General features: G+C 56.0%; 1 protein-coding gene across 2 annotated transcripts in view; it reads left to right on the plus strand.

The window, feature by feature from the left end:
• Positions 1–17,739, plus strand: part of GNAO1 (G protein subunit alpha o1) — a 170,082-nt gene that overhangs the window by 135,133 nt on the left and 17,210 nt on the right. For both annotated transcript variants that reach the window (XM_004057667.5, XM_019012499.4), the window contains exons 4-6: positions 6,138–6,298; positions 12,238–12,366; positions 14,240–14,369. In XM_004057667.5, the coding sequence (XP_004057715.1) occupies positions 6,138–6,298; positions 12,238–12,366; positions 14,240–14,369 (420 nt within the window). The remainder of the gene's footprint in view (positions 1–6,137; positions 6,299–12,237; positions 12,367–14,239; positions 14,370–17,739) is intronic.

Here is a 17,739-nt window from a genome sequence, read left to right on the forward strand (position 1 = left end):
TGCTTGTGAAGCCCGCCATCCTTTTTTTTGTGCTGGCAAAGCCCTTCCTTCCCCTCAGGCCTGGCCCTTCTGTCTTATGCATCTCCCTTCCCTCTGCTTGGGGGCTGGGCTGGGTACCAGTTAGTTCTCAGCTTGGGCCTCAGGTGGCCAGGCCTTGTCTGAGATGTGAAGTCCAGAGCTGCTGGCTATGGCACAAGAGGAGGTTGACTTTGAGTCCGGGCTCTCCTTACTGGCGATGTGATCTTTAGTAAGCTCCCTCGCCTAAGCAGGATACCCACCTGCCGTAATCATTAAATGAGACACAAACTGACAAGAGCTGGAGGATAGATAGGATTGAGTGAGAAACTGGGGCCAGGCCTCATATTAAAATGCCAAGGATCCATACATCCTGCAGACGTGGCTGAGCACCAACTCTCTACCAAGCACGGTGCGAGGCCCAGGTACCATGAGAAATCAGGAAACGATCCCTGACCTGAGGACCAGGCTCATACAGCACCAGCTGTACCATGGTGTTGCTGTGTGCTGTGGGAGCAGGGAGGTGGGCTTCCCTAAGGAGGTGACATTTGAGATAGGGTGGGACTGAGACCAGAGTGATCTGGACAGATGGAGCACCCAGCTTATTGGGAACAGGAGTAAGGCTGTATGGCTGGAGCCCCATGAGAGGGGGAAAGTTGGAGGATGTCAGGACAGAGAGGCGGTCAGGGGCTTTGTAGGCCCCAAGGAGTCTGGAATGCGGGAATGATGGGCAGCTGTTGAAAGGAAGAGCTATACCCGTTATGATTAAGTTTAACTGAATACCAGAAACTCTGGAAATGACGCCTTAAATAAGATAGAAATTGAATGTAAGTATTAAGAAAACACACACTGAAGATAGTGTGAGGATGACTTCAGATAGTGTGGAGTCTGGTCCTTGACCTAGGCTGTTTTTGGATCACTATTCCACTATCCCTAGGGTGTTGACCTTGTCTTCATGATCCCATTTAGTTGCTAGAGCTCCAGCCATCACATCCAAGTTCCAGGCATTAGGAAAGAGGGAATGAGAGAAAAAGGGTGCCCCTTACCTTTAAAACAACCTTTCCTGAGGCCTTACTTCACTTCAGCTTACCTTTCATTGTGCAGAATTTGTCACATGGTCACAACTAGCTGTAAGCAAAAAAAAAAAAAAAATCCAGCCTTTTAGTTGGATATCAGTGTGTCCAACTAAAAATTTCTGGATTCTTTTTGTAAAGAAGAAGGGGAGAATTGATGTTAATAGGAAACTAATGGTCTCCTTCTGTGTGGGGAGCAGGCTGAAGAGGAGAAGGACCGAGGCAGGGAGCCCTTGGGAGGGAACCATGGAGGCCTGGACTTAGAAGTCGGGGAGGAGATGAGGAGGAGCAGACAGCTGAAAGCAGATTTGAAAGAAGAACTGCAGGGCACTGGGCATGGGAAGGACTCAGTGAAATCAAGCAGGTCTCCTGGTCTTTGAGTTTGAGCAGTTGAGCCAATGTGGAAGACAGGAGAGAGCAGGAAGGGCGGGGGGCCAGGGGGTGTTGCTGCCAGCACAGGACCCCTCCCCGTCCCGCAGCGGGAAGGCCTAGACCCCTGGGCTGTCTGCTGGAGAATCCCAGGAAATCATTTATCCCAGATGTCCCCAAGCTGTAGAATGCATCCTACTGGAGTGGGACCCATTAAATTCCAGGCCACACATGGAAGCTCAAACATGGGAGCACAGTAGCTTTGTGGCCTCAGTTTTTGTAAATCACACCGTCTTGAGTGTCCTCCTACAAAGCCTGTTGTGGCTCCAGGGCCCCCACATTAGCGTGTGATCCTCAGGTCCAGGGAAGGTCTTGCCTCGCAGGCGTCCCCAACCCTGCTCTCAGGTCCTGACTTGTTCTGACTCAGGTGCTCCACAGATCTACAGAAACCATGAAGGTAGGGCCCAAAGAAGGAAGAGTTGGAAAACTCTTGCCAGGTCCACCACCCGCATTCCTCAGATGGGAAAGTACCCCAAGATTGCCCGAGGTCAGCCAGGCGTGAGGAGCAGGATCGCTGCAGGTCCCTGACTCATAGGCCTTGCACTGTTTTTAGCCCCAGGTGGAGGCGCCACCCCTGCTCACCCACCTGCTGCTGCCCTGAGTCATCCCTGCCTGCCTGGGGCACCCAAAGCCTGGGCCCCAGGGCCAGCTTTCCAGGTCACTGCTGCCAGGGGGGCCCGGACAGCCTTCATGCCCAGTGAGGGCAAAGTCAGACCCCAAGGGCTGGGTTGTTGGCGATACTGACCCTTGGGAGCTGGGTCAGGTCAGCATGGGGACTTGGCCTTCCAGCCTCTGCACCATTGTAGCTTCCTTCCCAGGACAGGCAATGGGAGGGGGCACAGCTTCCAGAACTTTCTCACTGCCCTTCTGCAGTGGACAGGCTCTGACATGTAAATAGCACTTTAGCTGGACAGCTCAATTCTGGAAGAGCTTTGGCCTCACACTTCTTTTGTACAGACCTTTTGTTGGCGACAAAACTTCCAGATGCTGACCTCATTTTCTTTGTGTCTCTCCCATCCCCAAGGATGCCTGCAGACTTTCAGTACCTCCCACTCACTTCTAGAGCCACGTGCCATGGGCTGGGCAGTCAGTCTCTCTCCTCCGGCCTAATCAGAGGGTTGGGAGTTGAAGGGGTTTGCAGCAGAATAATTGTCTAATAATAATACTGCATGCAGCTGGGCGCTGTGGCTCACGCCTGTAATCCCAACACTTTGGGAGGCCAAGGCGGGTGGATCACCTGAGGTTGGGAGTTCGAGACCAGCCTGACCAACATGGAGAAACCCCATCTCTACTAAAAGTACAAAATTAGCCGGGCGTGGTGGCACATGCCTGTAATCCCAGCTACTCAGGAGGTTAAGCCAGGAGAATCTCTTGAACCCAGGAGGCGGAGGTTGTGGTGAGCTTAGATCATGCCACTGCATTCCAGCCTGGGCAACAAGAGCAAAACTCCATCTCAAATTAATAATAATAATAATAATAATAATGCACACATGAATAAAATATCCCAATTCTGGAGAGCCCGTGAAATCGGGGAGATGGTAGGCCTGGTGTATGCCACTCCCAGACCCCAGTGGGGTCTCAGTCTCTCTGTTGGGCTCCAGGACTCGTGCAGTCTGAAACCAGGGGGAAGGCGGCTGGAGGAAGGACCCCAGCTCCCTGCCTCCACCTCCTCCAGTGCTGAGCATCTTGTCTTGGGCCTGGTAGTAGTCAGGGTCTCTGTGAGTGCGAGTGGCAGAAACTAACGGGATAGGGCTCACAGGACAGGTCACATGAGGGGTAAAGGGACCCAGCCTTGGGGACCTAAATACCATGACACTTCTCTGCTTCTTTCTGGTAGCTTTATTCTGAGAGTCTTCTTCATGGGTTGGGGGACACTTGTCTCAGTGATACTAGCGACTCTGGGGCCACATTCTCCTAAGCTTCCCACTTTGAAAAATCCCAGGGAAAGACTACAGGTGGCCCAGCATGGTCACATGCCCACCAGCCACCTCCTCCACTCATCGACCCTCTTCCTTGCCTTGGCATCTCACACCTGGTTCCCAGGGCCTGGCATGGACTGGAAGCTGGCCTGGGCTCCACAGGACTCAGGGTCCAGCACACTCCTGTCCCGACCCTGTGTTCCCAGCCATGCCTCTTCCTGTCACTGGGACATCTCACAGTGCCACTCTGCTGGTGCACACCCTGAAGCGTGGTGTCCCAGGCGGGCAGTGGTCACTAGGCAGGGATGTTCTCAGGGTCTGCTAGGATTCAGCCAGGAACAGAGGGGCCACTCGGATGGTGGTCACCTTGCATTTTGGTTAGGAGAGTGGTCTGAGCAAAGTCCTGTCAGCCACAGAGACATGTGAAGAGCAAGAAGACAGGGTATGTCTGGTGCCTGGGCTGAGACAGGGGCTTGCTGTCCTCAAGACAGCTTCTAGAGGTTTAGGTTCCTTTAGAAGCTTATCTGAGAAAAGGATTTGGGTGAGACAAGGAGTTTATTTGGGAGGTCATTTCAGGAAGCACCGAGGAAGTGGGGAAGCCACACAGGAAGGGAGGGAAGCCATGAAGGGGAGCTGATGGGTGGCCTGCCACGTTGGCTGCTGGGGCTCCATCCCATGGGGATCCTGTCTGAATGTGTAGCTTGTCTCAGAATTGCCTCCCTGGGAGGGCAAGGAAGCCAGGTTATTTGCCCATTCCTGTCTGTCCGGGGCACCGACTCAAACTGTGCAGCCAGCTATACACCCGAGGCAGTGAGCTCCATGGGCAGAGGCAGGAGGGCGGCCCGGGGCAGCACCTGCTCTGCTCTCACCTACTCTGCGTTGGACATTAAAGGCTATGGCTGCCTCAGACGGAGCACATATCTTCCTGGGCAAGGCCACTTCAGCTGTGGTCTAGACCCCTCTACCAGGCGCTGTCAGCCGTCCAGGGAGCTCTCGGCACAGGTGTGTCTGATCATAGAGGCTGGGCCTGGAGTCCGAAGGCACCTCATCTTGAGTCCCAGCCCTGCCACTCACCATCGGGTTGTTAAGTGAGTGCCTTCCTCTCTGTGGCCCTCAATTTCCCCACTGTGAAGTGGAGATGGTAATACTACAGCGACTGCTGTATTAGCTGTGCCACAGCAATGCTGTCTAACGAGCCTCTCCTAAACCCAGCCACTTAGTTCTGCAGATCAGAGACCCAGGGCAGGCTCCACTCTGTACCATGCTCCCCGAGTCCTCTTCCCAGGATGAATGACAGAGCCCGGGCGTATTCATGGTGATGGCAGGGCCGATGAGGACCAGCAGAAACACGGCCTCTCAAGGAGCTGGCACAGTGCCACTCCTGCACCATTCTGTGGGCCACGGCGAGTCCTGTGCCATACTCAACATCAAGCAGACAGGACATATACTCAGCCTTTAGCAGGAGGAGCTGAAGAGGCGCAGGGCAAAGGGTGTGGGCAGAGGAGGGGTGAAAGGCCCAACGACACAGCTCTTGCCACTCGCTCCTGAGGTGGGGGAGGTTCTGAGGACGGAGTGTGTTCACCAAATCCTTTGCACGCTAAGTACTACTCCCGTGTGCGAGGTGGCGGTGACGGTGCAGTCCTGGGATGTCTGCAGGAGCCTTCTTATCTTCAAAGACCACCACACTCCTGGTTGTGATGTTACATGCATGTGATTGTAGTCTTTGAAAAGGCGACCCCACTTTGGTATCCAGGATGAGGGGAAGGGGAAGAAACCTGTTAATTATGCAGTACTTTTTCTGTAATTTCAAGAAGGCTCAGCCTACACGTGTGCACCTTAAGCAAATTCATCTACACCCACTCAGACAAGGAGGAAGGGAGGAGGCAGAGGAGGAGAGTGCTCCAAGCTCATTACCTGTCCTTTCCCATTTCCATGTTTCACCTGACCTAGGGGCTTCCCCTGCCCCCAGAGAAAGGTAGGCCCCAGGTCACAAACAAATCAAGAAAAATTAACAAAATGGACTTTTGGCTTTGAGCAGTCCAAGGGCCAAAGTTCTTGAGATTTAGTGTTGGCATGAGATGTTTTTGCCATCTGCACTAACTTGGCAACCAGCCCCTCCCCTCCCCCAGTCCTGAGGCACAGCCCCGCTGTGGCCCATCCCTCAGCTAACCGGAATTCTCTACCGAAACGCCTGCTTCTCTACATAGCCCAGTTCTAGGGACTGCATTCCACCCTGTGTAAGAAGTATAGAAAATTACAGCTCAGCCAAGAACATTGATTTTTTTTCTCCCCCGAACAAAATAACCGAGTTTTCAGGATGAAAGCAGAGCTGCTGGTTGAGTTGGAGGGTGGAGAGCAGAGCCGGGCCCACTCTGCCTTCCTGCTGGTTGAGTTGGAGAGTGGAGAACAGAGCTGGGCCCGCTCTCCCTTCCTGCCCCAGAAAACTCTGGGGCCCCATGGGCTGCGGCTTGGAGCTCCTGCTTTAGGACATCCATGTGGTAGAAGGCCCCACAGGCCCCACGAACCCCAACTGTGCATGCTCAGGTCGTGGCCCTCCCTGGAGCAGGCTGTGGGCTGAGCTGCGGTCCTGCTGCACTGGCTGGGCTCTCATCACAGTCCCCGCTAGGGGAGAGCCCTTGGCTGGCAGGGGTCTTCTGTCCCCACCAAAGCGTCAAAGCCCACCATCCACCTCTCCTCACAGGCTGACGCCAAGATGGTGTGTGATGTGGTGAGTCGGATGGAAGACACCGAGCCCTTCTCTGCAGAGCTGCTTTCTGCCATGATGCGGCTCTGGGGCGACTCAGGAATCCAAGAGTGCTTCAACCGGTCCCGGGAGTATCAGCTCAACGACTCTGCCAAATAGTGAGTGTCCCAGCGGGCGCATGGCCTGGAGCCGGGCAGTGATGCGGGAGTGGAAGGGACTGGTGATGGGGATTGGCAGAGCAAGGAGGATTCTCGGCTGAGGTCACGCCTGCCGGGAGATGTTCTACCACAGGTAGGGGGTGTCAGGAAGGAATGAGAAGGGGCCTGTCTTCCTGCCCCCCAGGAGGAGAAAGAGGCCAGAGAAGGCAGAGGACACAAGAGACAACCAAACAGTGGAAATTCCCAGAGGGCCGGGACCTTGTCACTGGCTTGTCCTGGAGAGTGCCTGGCACTGCAAAAAGACAGCTTTCAAGTGTAGCAGCTTTGTTTTTTCATAGGGAGCCCCTGACCGCATAAATACAAACCAAACCAACAGCCATATAGGCAGAAAATAAATGGTGCCATTTTGTTTTATTTTAGAAAAAATAATAAGCTTTCCATTCCCCATCTTTAAAATTAAAAATAAGGAATATGTAAGTCTCATTAATATAATAAATGTGTACTTTAATACTATTTATAACTAAATAAGGGGGATGACAGGAGGGCAGGAGGATGGAAGGAAGAAAGGAAGGGGAGAGAGGGAGAAAGAAGAGGAGAGAAGGGAAGATGGAGAGGTGGGAAGTGGTAAAAGCCGGAGCTGGTTAGAAGGTACTCCCGGCTCTTCCCATCACAGCAGGTCACAGGTCCACTGGCTGCAGCTTTATCACTCTAGGCATCTCCAAGGACATCCTCACTGCTTCCGTGCCCTTGGCCCCTAGATTGGAGGCTCCAGAGCCCTGGGATGGTCAGCGTTGGTCAGGGACATGTCTTCTGTCATGGAGATACTGGGATTGCCCCCTTGGCTTTCGGGAAATGCACCCCACCTTTGCAATTGCAATCTGGTACCCATACATTCAGTGGGGGCTTTCTGCAAGGAGCCCTTGAGCTTTATCCCACTAGCTGGGAAGACTCTGACATGATCCAGTCCAGCCATTTTCACCAGGTCTCAGCTGGGGCCATTTTGCCTCCAGGGGACATTCAGCAACATCGGGAGACATTTTTGATGGCTGCAGCTAGAGTGGTGCTCCCGGCAGCTAGCAGGTAGAGGCCAGAGATGCTGTTAAACACCCCATAGTGTGCAGGACAGCCCCCACAACAAAGAGTTACGTGGCCCCAAACATCCATAGTGCTAAGATTAAGAAACCCTGATCTACGCAATGCCAATGGACAGAGGCTGAGGCCAATGTTCACTCCTGAACATTTCCACGGGCCACATGGCAGCCAACAGACTAGGGACTTGAGCAAGGCCGGGAGCGGCTTCCCATTTCTGCACACCTAGATTGTCCACAGGGCAAATGCCGAAGTCCTGTGAGTCCCAGGTGATGACTACCTAGGCCCCCGGGCCTGATGAGCTCCCAGGGACACCCTGGTGGTCAGGGCAGTGAGCCCAGAAGCTCAGTGTCCACCATTCCGTATGCACAAATCACAGACCAGAGCTAGGCAGGAGAGAGTGACTTTCAGCTGCCCTCCTCCCTTCTCCCACTCCCTGTCCCTGCCCTGGAGTCCAGGGCCTCCTCCCCGAGGGCCAGCAAGACCCTCAAGGGCCTTTAGGGCCAGCTGGCCCAAATCTGTCTTCTAGTGGCTCAGCAAATTCTGCTCTCCACTTACATTTTTACCGATTTCACTAATTATAACATGAATCCATTACCAAAAAAAAATTAAACAAATGCAGAGGGATGTAAAATGAGAAGTAATCTTCCTACTCCCCCCCACCAGCCCTGCCCCTCCCACTTTTACCCACTTCCATTTATTTGTCCCAGTGGCTTCCAGAAAAACTTGATCCTCTGACTCAAAATAGTATTTACCGCCACCCACTCTGGAATCGAGGGAGCTCAGCTCACCTTCCTTCCTTCCATCGCTCTCCACCTTCACCTCCGGCTTTTTGCTAGTTACAGGATTATTTTTAATTCTTCCGGTGCTTACCTTTATAACTTTAAATAAGAAACTTGAGTCAGTATTTGTCAACTCCCCACCAAGTAAGCTGAGGAAATTCTCCTCCCTGCAGCCTCATCTCTGCCTTCTTTCAAATTTTCCACTTCCCAGGTTGATGATGTTACCATTCTCTTCTGTCACTGTGGCTGGGCCTTCCGTGTCTCCCCTCTGGGAGAGAGCAGGAAAGACAGGGGACATACGGGTGGTCAGGGCCGGAAGGGCCTGGCACGTTTCCTGTCTTAGCAGTTAGACCTCAGCTTCTGACAAAGTCTTGGGCCCAGTATAGAAAGCAGATCAGAGTAGGTTTGTTGTGCTGGAAAGGAGAGGGAGGACTCACAGGGCTGCCACAGCACGTGCTTCCAGGGGGTGCCATTGACACCCTAATGCCCCAACCACCAAAGCACTTCTCTGCCCAGCCGTTTATAGGGGAGGGACCAGGGCACAGGCTCCTGAGCAGGCTCTTGGTGCACCCCGGCCTCTGTGAACAGGGCTGGCTCTCCCTTCTGGATAACTACCTAGAGGCAGGTCCCAGAAACCCTGGGCACATCCAACCAGGGGCTGTGAAAGGTGCTCTGGGGCCTGGTTGGCATTGGCTTTCCTCAAATCCAGTTCCCCACTGAGTTGTCCATGCTGGCGTCCGACGTTTCCTCTCCTCGCCTTCTCTCTTGACCCCACTCCTATCGAGCTCTTGCTCCTCCGCCTGCTGAGACGGCTCATAGCCCAGTCCTATCCTGGGGGCTGCTCCATCAGCCTCCTCCCACTCGGGGTTCAGGGTTCAGTCCCCTAGTACCTGGGACCTCCTTTCACTCCCAGCCCCCGCCTCCTCTCGGGCCGCCCTTTCCAGACTCCCTCGATGCCTCCTGCCCACCCACCCAGGCAACTGGTGTTGGGGGAGGTCTGCTGGGGGCTGCCGTATCCCGTCCCCAAGCTCCATCCCAGAAGCACCTCCTCGCAAGGCCTGGTGCCTGGTGACCTTCTCCTGTCTTGTTTTAAACACCTTGTACACTTGGACAACTCTCGAATTCATATCGCCAGCCCAGCCCTCCCTCCTGACTTCTGCCTACTCAGTGTCTGTTTGGACATCAAATGAGTCTCAAGTTAACATGAGCCCGTGGAACCCCTGGCTCCTATCTTCCCACTAGAACCTGCTCTGTGTGCTCCTCCCTCCCTCTAAATGTGTCTCATTCCACCACATGGAGGTATCTCTACTTCTGCTCGTCCTCCTGTATCCCACACCCAGGCCACCAGCAGATGCAGCTCCCCTGGCAGGTACATCAGATTCTGACCACTCACACCCTCCACAGCCACCCCCACTGTGCCAGTGCCATCTGGTGATGACAGCAGCTCTGCAGGCCCCACCTGCTGACCTGCTCTCATGGCAGCAACAGGGCCGTTGTCAACATGGTTCTGGCCAGAACCCTCGAGGGGCTCCCATCTCACTCAGAGCAAAAGCTCAAGCCCTGACAATGACCTCAAGGACCTGCTTGCGCCAGTCGGACTCTGGCCACCCTCACCTCCACCACCTTCCCCAGCCTCACCCACCACCTGGCCCCTCCACGTGTGCTTCCTGCCGCCATGCCTGCCAGTGTTTCCACTGGGCCACTCGAGGCCCACTTGCTCCCTCATTCCCCTCAGTTTCCCTTGTCCAGACGCCTTCCCCAACCCCCCTGCATCAAATAGCAGCCCCCAGCAGCTCTCCCCCATCACTAATAGCCTGATTCGTTCTCTCACACTACCTCCTGACGTATCATATCTCTGACTCTTCTGTTTATCACCTCACACACGTGTGCACACTCACTCGGAACACAGGCCCTGGGAAGGTGGGGCTGTGTTGACTGCCCCGTCCCCAGCTCCTGGAACAGTGGCTAGGTGGGATGGACAGCGGGTGCACAGTCAGCCTTCCCGACTGGGTTGTTAAGCAGTTCTCCCACACCTCGCCCCACCCTCCACAGCCGTCTCCTTGCATGAGGCTCGGCCAGCACAGAGAGGCCAGAGGGCCAGGTTGCCCGTCTAAAGGAGGTTTGCCCTGGCTGGGAAAGGAAGAGCAGGACCAAACGCTTCCAGGCTGGTGTCCAGCTGCAGATGACAGCAGAGGGCATCCTCACAGCTTGGAAGCAGAGGTCATGGGCGCCAGGGCGGGGCAGGCACAGAGGCTTGGGAGAGGCTCCTTCTGGCTGAGACCAGAGCCTGCCCAGATACCACTGGCTGGCAAGGAGGCTGTGAGGCCGGGGGCGTGTACAGGTCTAATCTGCAGCCTCGGCTCTCTCACCCCATCCCCACACCGTTCCTGTCCACGGAGGGCAGTCAGGCTCAGGAGAGGAGGCCAGGAGTCCTGTTTAAATTTTTTTTCTGGATTTTTAAAATGCTGATGATGTCCAGTTTAAGAGCATGGGGTCTGGAGCCAGTCAGAACTGGGCTGGAATCCCAGCCAAGTGCATTTTCTTTTTTTCTTTTTTTTTTTTTTCTCCCCGAGACAGAGTCTTGCTCTGTCACCCAGGCTGGAGTACAGTGGCATGATCTCAACTCACTGCAACCTCCGCCTCCTGGGTTGAAGCGATTCTCCTGCCTCAGCCTCCTGAGTGCTGGGATTATAGGCACCTGCCACCAGGCCCAGCTAATTTTTGCATTTTTAGTAGAGATGGGGTTTCACCATGTTGGCCAGGATGGTCTCGAAATCCTGACCTCGTGATCTGCCCACCTTGGCCTCCCAAAGTGCTGGGATTACAGGCGTGAGCCACCGCGCCCGGCTGCCAAGTTCATTTTCTCGCAGTGTGACTTCAAGCTTACCTCCCTGAGCCTTGGAAGCCACCCTTCTGTTTTCTTTTCCTAGGGGCATTCTCACAAGGATTGTCACTGGGTTCTATCAGTGAACACCCTAGCTGGCGAAGGCATCTGCCCTTTCCAGCCCTGTGGACATCCATGAGCTGGTCAGCATGCCCATCTCTCATGCAGTGGTAACTGCAGGTCCAGCCAGCAAGCTGGCCCCCAGCAGGTCCTGGAGCAGATGCAGCCTGGGACCCCACATCGTCCTGTGGTTCAGACACTCGGGGCTCCTCCCTGTGGGCTGCTTGTGGTTTACCCTGGCAGCAGGGATGGGTGGCCTGGCAGGCTCCATGAATCACTGAGTCTTCCTTCAGGCCTGGCCCAGCTGCCCGCTTCCTGATTTCCCAGATCCTACCCTGGCTTTAGGTTCAAACTTAACCCACAATGAACCCCAAAGCCCTTGCAGGCAGCGTCCTCTGAGTGCTTGGCCTGAGGCCTGGGCAGGTGACTTGCAAAAGCCTGGTCTGTCCCCACAGCAGGAGGTAGCAGGGGTAAAGAGCCCTGATTCCAAAGACCGGGTCCCAGGGAGGCCCAGCCGCTGTATGGCTGTGCAGCCCTGAGCCTCCAAGAGCGTCAAATTGGAAGGGGCACACAGACCCCTTGGTAAGTGAGAAGGAAGTGTGGAGAAGTCAGGGAGCTGCTCAGGGGCCGCTGAAGCCCCAGACAGTAATAAAATTATGGCCTCTGGAGCCAAGGGTCCGGGTCACAGCCTCAGGCAAGGTACTTACCTTCGATGAGCCCCAGTTTTAGTACATTTAACTCAGGGAAATTACACATGAAACATGGTTCCACATGCAAAGAATAGAACCTATCTGTTGGCCATTATTATCTTTTAAATGAAAAAAATGACAAAACAGTATTATAATAAACATGGTAGTCTCATATAAAAGCTTGATCTTGTCTGAGTGTCCCGGGAGCTGCATGCATAGCCCTTTTGGCTGTGAATGAGAGCATGAGGCCAAGACCCTAAGACCCTCTTCCTCAGTCACCCCCACTCCCCATGGCCTGCAATGGAGGTGATGTCGTTTCCACAGTGACCTGGAGGGGCCCTGACCGAGACTGGACTCTGAAGATGGGTGGCCTGGCCAGTCCCAAACAGTGTCCAGGCATTTGGTCCATAGTCCCCTGTTTGTTGCCATCCTCAGCTACCTGGACAGCCTGGATCGGATTGGGGCCGCCGACTACCAGCCCACCGAGCAGGACATCCTCCGAACCAGGGTCAAAACCACTGGCATCGTAGAAACCCACTTCACATTCAAGAACCTCCACTTCAGGTGAGGCCCAGAGAGGCCCCCAGGCCCTGGCGAGGGCTAAGATGGGACATGCCCAGCCTCTCAGCGCATTGCGTTTACAGTGCCCAAACATCATCCTGCCCCAGGGAGCCTGCGGGTTGGGGCAGGCAGCTAGATACTAGAAGGAACCTGTCTGTGTTTCTGCCAAGTTTAGGGGCTGGAGTGAGCAGGGAGGCTTTCTGGAAGAAGATTCCCAGAGTGGGGCTGTGAGGAACAGGGAGGATTTGGACAAGGAGGGGCAGCCTGTCCCTGAGGTGACTTCCAAGGAGGAGGAGGAGGTGGGCTACCAGGGGGCCCTTCCAAGGTCACCTTGGGGGGAGGAGCCAAGAGTGGGGCTGGGTAAGCCCAAGCCACCTCTGTGAGACCCTGAGGGCCCACGTAATCCCAGAGCTGGAAGGAGCAGAGAGAGCTGACCCACCCTCTCCTAGTACGCTTGGGAAGCTGAGGCCTGACAAGAGCAGGGCTTTCCCCAGGCACAGAGCACAGCTAGAACCCAGGGGCTCTGGGGCCTCAGAGCAGGGGCCTGACGGGTGAGCTGGTTCCCAGGGTCCTGCTGCAGCACTGTGTCCCCACCTGCAGTAACATGCATGCACTGAGGCCTGCTCCGTCCTGTGGGGAAGAGAGGCCAGCAGAGAAGGGGAGGGCAGGGACCCCTGCTGGGAGAGCTGGATTCTAATATTCCCTCCCTCCCATGTCCCCAGCTCCTGCCCGCTCCTGTTCAGACTGAGGGGCCGAGGCTCTGGGCCCAGGAACCCCTAGGCCTCCGCAGATCTGGGGAGCAAAACCTTGGGCAGAGCAGCCCTGAGGGGCCTCTCTTGCCTTCCCAGGCTCCTTGGTCTCTCCTGCTCCCCCACTGGGAGCACAGGATGGGGATCTCAGCTCAACCCAGCCCAGCAAGGCAGGGTCTGAGAATAAGCATTCTGGAGGGGCCACAGAGGCCATCTGCCAATGCCCCTGCATTTCAGATGGGGAGGTGGGATCCAGGGGAGGATCCCCTGATTGATGGAATGAGAACCAGACCCATTCCTTGCTCTGAGCCCACTCTAATCTCTGCCTGCAGTCACTCCGTTGTGTCCGGTGGGACCAGGGATCCTTCCCTGTCCCCCTCTGGCAGGCTTTGTGTCAGCAGGCATCCCAGATCTAGGAGGCTACAGGACTCCTCGCTCTGGGGATTGGGGTGGGAGACTGACCTTTTACTTCCAGGACGTAAGTCCCACCTGCCCACAGTCTCTCCCAGAATTTTTGTGCCCCCTCAGGAGTAGAGTCTGAGAGGGGGAATAGGCCAGGCTCTGATCTGCCAGAAAGGGGCCGTACTGGGCAGAGGTGAGAGCGCCAGCTTTGTTCACAGCCAGACCCAGCTCCACCACAGCTGGACTCTCGCCAGCTTGGGCATGTCCTAAGCCCATGGGTGGCTCACTTCTGCCATCCACATAACAGGTGACATCTCCTGCCTGCCTCCCTCCCAGGCTGGTTTGGAGTTTGCCCAGAGCAAACCCAGGAAGGAATAGACTGAGAGGAGGGTCCTCATGCGAGGAGGACTCTCAGAGGCACTTCCTGGGGGTGGCTCAGGTGTGCCCTCTTAGTAAAATGCTTCTCAGATGCAAGGGCAGGTCTTTGAGTCATGATCTGTGAGCACAGCCAGTCCCAGGACAGACTCCAGGGGTAGTGCCTGGGGATGGCAGTGATCCAGCTGTCTGTCAGCACCTGGAGTGACAAGGTCTTCTAGTGAGGGCTTTTAGCAAGGCTCTGAGCACCATGGCCCCCATCCTCTGCCTCTCAGCATGCTCACAGCTTAATCCCCAGGCAGCCCTCACCTGCCTGGACCCTGCGCCTACCAGCTCCCTGCCTCCTACAGGCTGTTTGACGTCGGAGGCCAGCGATCTGAACGCAAGAAGTGGATCCATTGCTTCGAGGACGTCACGGCCATCATTTTCTGTGTCGCGCTCAGCGGCTATGACCAGGTGCTCCACGAAGACGAAACCACGGTGAGTGGCCTGGGCCCCCCAGGCAGGGGGCAGCACTGAGGAGACGGCCGCAGGATAGGCCAGCCCTCTGAGCACTGGGCCTCGGGTGCCCACAATGGCTCTGGGGTCCAGCCAGCTATTGTGGTTAGAGGTTTCCATCATGGATAGGCCGTGCCTGCACTCCACCAATTCTGTACTGCCAAGGCAAATGCCTCATGATGCCAGTGTGGCAGAGCCTGTGTATGCAACCTGATCACACAGAGCCGTGCAGAATGTGCCTCTTCCGTAAACTTGGTGGAGTCACAGAGGCCATCAGGTCAGAGCAAATTTAAGCAAACCCTAAAAAAAACCAGGAGGCAGCCAAGCAAGAATGTACAGGCAACAGAAATAGCAGTCTTAGCCTGACAGCCATCCCTGGGGCACTGGCGTCAGATGCTGCTGAAGCAGCGTGGGGCCGGGGATGCTGAGGGAGAGGTGGGGAGGGCCCAGGATGCTGCAGGAGAGTTGCGTGGGGTTGGGGGTGTTGGGGAGCAGTGTGTGGGGCTGATGGGCCAGGAAGGGCAATGGGGATGAGGCATGCTGGTGAGTGACAGTCATGGCTCTGGGCTCCTTTGCCAAATGCCATACCAGGCTCCTACCTTCTGTCTTGCGTCACATTCAGCCTGGGGCCTCAGTGAGGGGACATTCCCCTGGGAGAGTGCAGCCTTCCTCTGGGTCTAGTCCTGGCTCTGCTACTCACTGGCTTGCTGCTGAATTTAGGCAGCACCCTTTCTGGCTCAGTTACTATTTTCCATAAAAGGGAGATAATAATAGTACCTGCCTGTGGGGGGCTGTTGGCAGTGGGGTGGGTGATGCGTGTGCAGCGCTCTGGAGCTGTTTCTGGGACAGCAGCGCCAAGCTGGTGGTTGTACAGTTGCTGGTGATTGCCCTGAGCCTGCAGGTCCACTGCGTGGTCCCCTTCTGGGCTGCAGCCCGCCAGGCACCGAGCATGGCCCACAGGGTCACTGGAGACAAGCCCCAACACTCCTGACAGCGGGGCCCATAGGCCATGGGGTCACAGCCTGGCGTCTGTCATCTCCTTCTGTCTGGAACACATGCAAATCCCCCACCCCACGCCTCTGAAGGCTGGCACCGAGGGTTTGAGGTTGGAGGTGGGGCTTGTTGTCATGCTGGGCCTTGAGCGAGGCCTGTCCTCTCTCTGGGTCTGTTTCCTCGTCATTTCTGGCCCAGCTGGTCCACTGGGCTTTGTGAGGATGGGATCAACTTTGGGGTGTGGGCTACGGGGCACAGTGCTATAGGGAGGAGGAGCCGCCGCCCTGAGGGGCTTACACAGAGTGATGGGGCTTTGGGCTGGTGGTGTGGGTAGTCTGGACCCGTTCCGTGTACAGGCTTACCCACCTGGCTCTTCCTATTTCAGGCCCACCTGTACCCCTGACTTGGGTTTCTGCTGTAATTGTTCTCAATGGCATCTGCAGGCAGTGATGTCAGTCACCAGCCCAGTCTTGAGGCTGAGTGGGGCAAGGGTGGATGCGCTTCCTGGGCCGTGCTTGGACACAGACTCACTGACCACCCAAAGCCCAGGTCAGCTTCCTGGCCATGTGCCCCTCACAGTGACTGCCCAGACATTTCCCACTCCCCACTGCTAGACTCTATGCTATTACGGCCACTGCTCCAACTCCTGGGGTCTGAGCTCCACTTGGCTCATCTTTTTTCCCCCATGTCCACCATGGTTTCAAAGAGAGCAAAGGAGCTAGAAGCAGGAAGCCAGGAGGGCCCTTCCCCCTGGAATCCAGCCTCTCCCTGGACCTGCCCTGCCAGGCCTGTGGATGGCTTCAACCCAAGTCCCAGGCCCACTGGCCATGGGGCTGGGCTCTCGCTCACCTCTGGAAGATGGAAGCAAGGGACGTCTGGGTGGGCCTAGCAGCCACAGGCCCTGAGCTCTGCAGCCCATGGGTCCCCAGTGAGCATGAGTCTGGTGCTGGGCCTGGCACTGGGTGACCTTCCAGCCTGCGGGCCTTGCTGCCTGGAGCACTTGCCCTCCGGTCTTCTCCACCTTCTCTCACCTCCCTTTTTCCCCATTTCCCCCACCCTTTCACACAAGGGCTGGAGCAGAGGACCTTGGAGAAGCCAAAGCAAATGGAGCCAAGGTCACAGGCAGGCTCTTCCTGTGTCCTTCCTTCCCCAAAGCTGGCCACCTTTGCAGCCCGGGGAAGAGTAGCAGCTCGTGCAGGGAATGGGGATGACTTTGCAACCTGACAGCAGCCACAAAGGCAGCTCATTGCCGTGGTGGCAGCAAGAACAATACTGGCGCTGTAGAACTAAGCAGTCATCGCCGTGCGCTGGGGGCGCGTGCAGAGGTGGGCAGCTTGGGAGTCAGACAGATCTGGTCCAGGGTCTAGCATCACCCCTGCCGCCTGTGTGATCATGGGCAACCGCCCCACCCTGCCCGGGCCTGCACCTCCTCCTCTGTAAATGGTGACAATGGTAGAATGGACCACCAGGCTAAAAGCTGTAAACATGCCTGTACACAGGAATCATCACTCAGTGAATAGCTCCTGTGGCTACTACATTCAGATGCCATGGCTAGAGGTCAGGTTCTAGGATGTGGGAGCTCTGTCTGCCTCAGGGAGGCAAGAGCCAGGCCCCAGGAACTCAGGCCTTGGTCCTCAGCCGTCCTCTCTGGTCAGCGCTGTGCATCCCTCTCTGGCCTGGGGTGAGAGCCTACAACAAAGGTGTCTGGAAGCAGCTTCTGGAGCCAGGCCAGGAGAGCCCTGGGGCTAGTGGCTGCCGCTGGCCATCCAGCCGCCCTGTCCGCTGCATCCCGGGAGCCCGAGAGCCTGGTCCTGGCCTCGTACCTGCTCTCAGCACCGCCCAGCCGGGCCTGCGGCTGCCACAGCTTCTCCACTACCACGGTCGCCTCCACTGCCTGCAGGGCCTTATCTTGCCAAACCAAGGCCAAAACCAGTTCTGAGAGACCCTCCAAGCCCGGAAGGTATGAAGCACCTCCCTCCAACTGAATCCATCAGCTAAGAGTTGAAAGCAGCAGGTTCTCAGGGCACCGCTGGGTGACTTTGCTGTGATGCCTGCCCAGCCCGCCCCTGCGCCCACACTCCTCTCCAGCCACTTGGCCTGGGCTCATCCCACCCATCCTGCATCTCTTGCCCTGCAATCCACAGGCCTAGGATGGCCATGGCCCCTGTGAGCCCGCACGGGGCTCTCTGCAGGAGCTAGCCAGGATGCCCTGGCCCTGAGACTGGTTGAACCAATTTTTCAGTATTTTTCTCTCTTTCTCTTGTTGGGTTTTTATCTTCTCCTCTGTTTTCATCTGTTTTGCTGTGTTTCATCTTGGGGTTCCTCTGGCCCCTCTACTGAGAAACCAGCCCCAACAACC

The sequence above is a fragment of the Gorilla gorilla genome, chromosome 18, assembly GCF_029281585.2.
Source record: "Gorilla gorilla gorilla isolate KB3781 chromosome 18, NHGRI_mGorGor1-v2.1_pri, whole genome shotgun sequence".
NCBI classification, from domain to species: domain Eukaryota; kingdom Metazoa; phylum Chordata; class Mammalia; order Primates; family Hominidae; genus Gorilla; species Gorilla gorilla.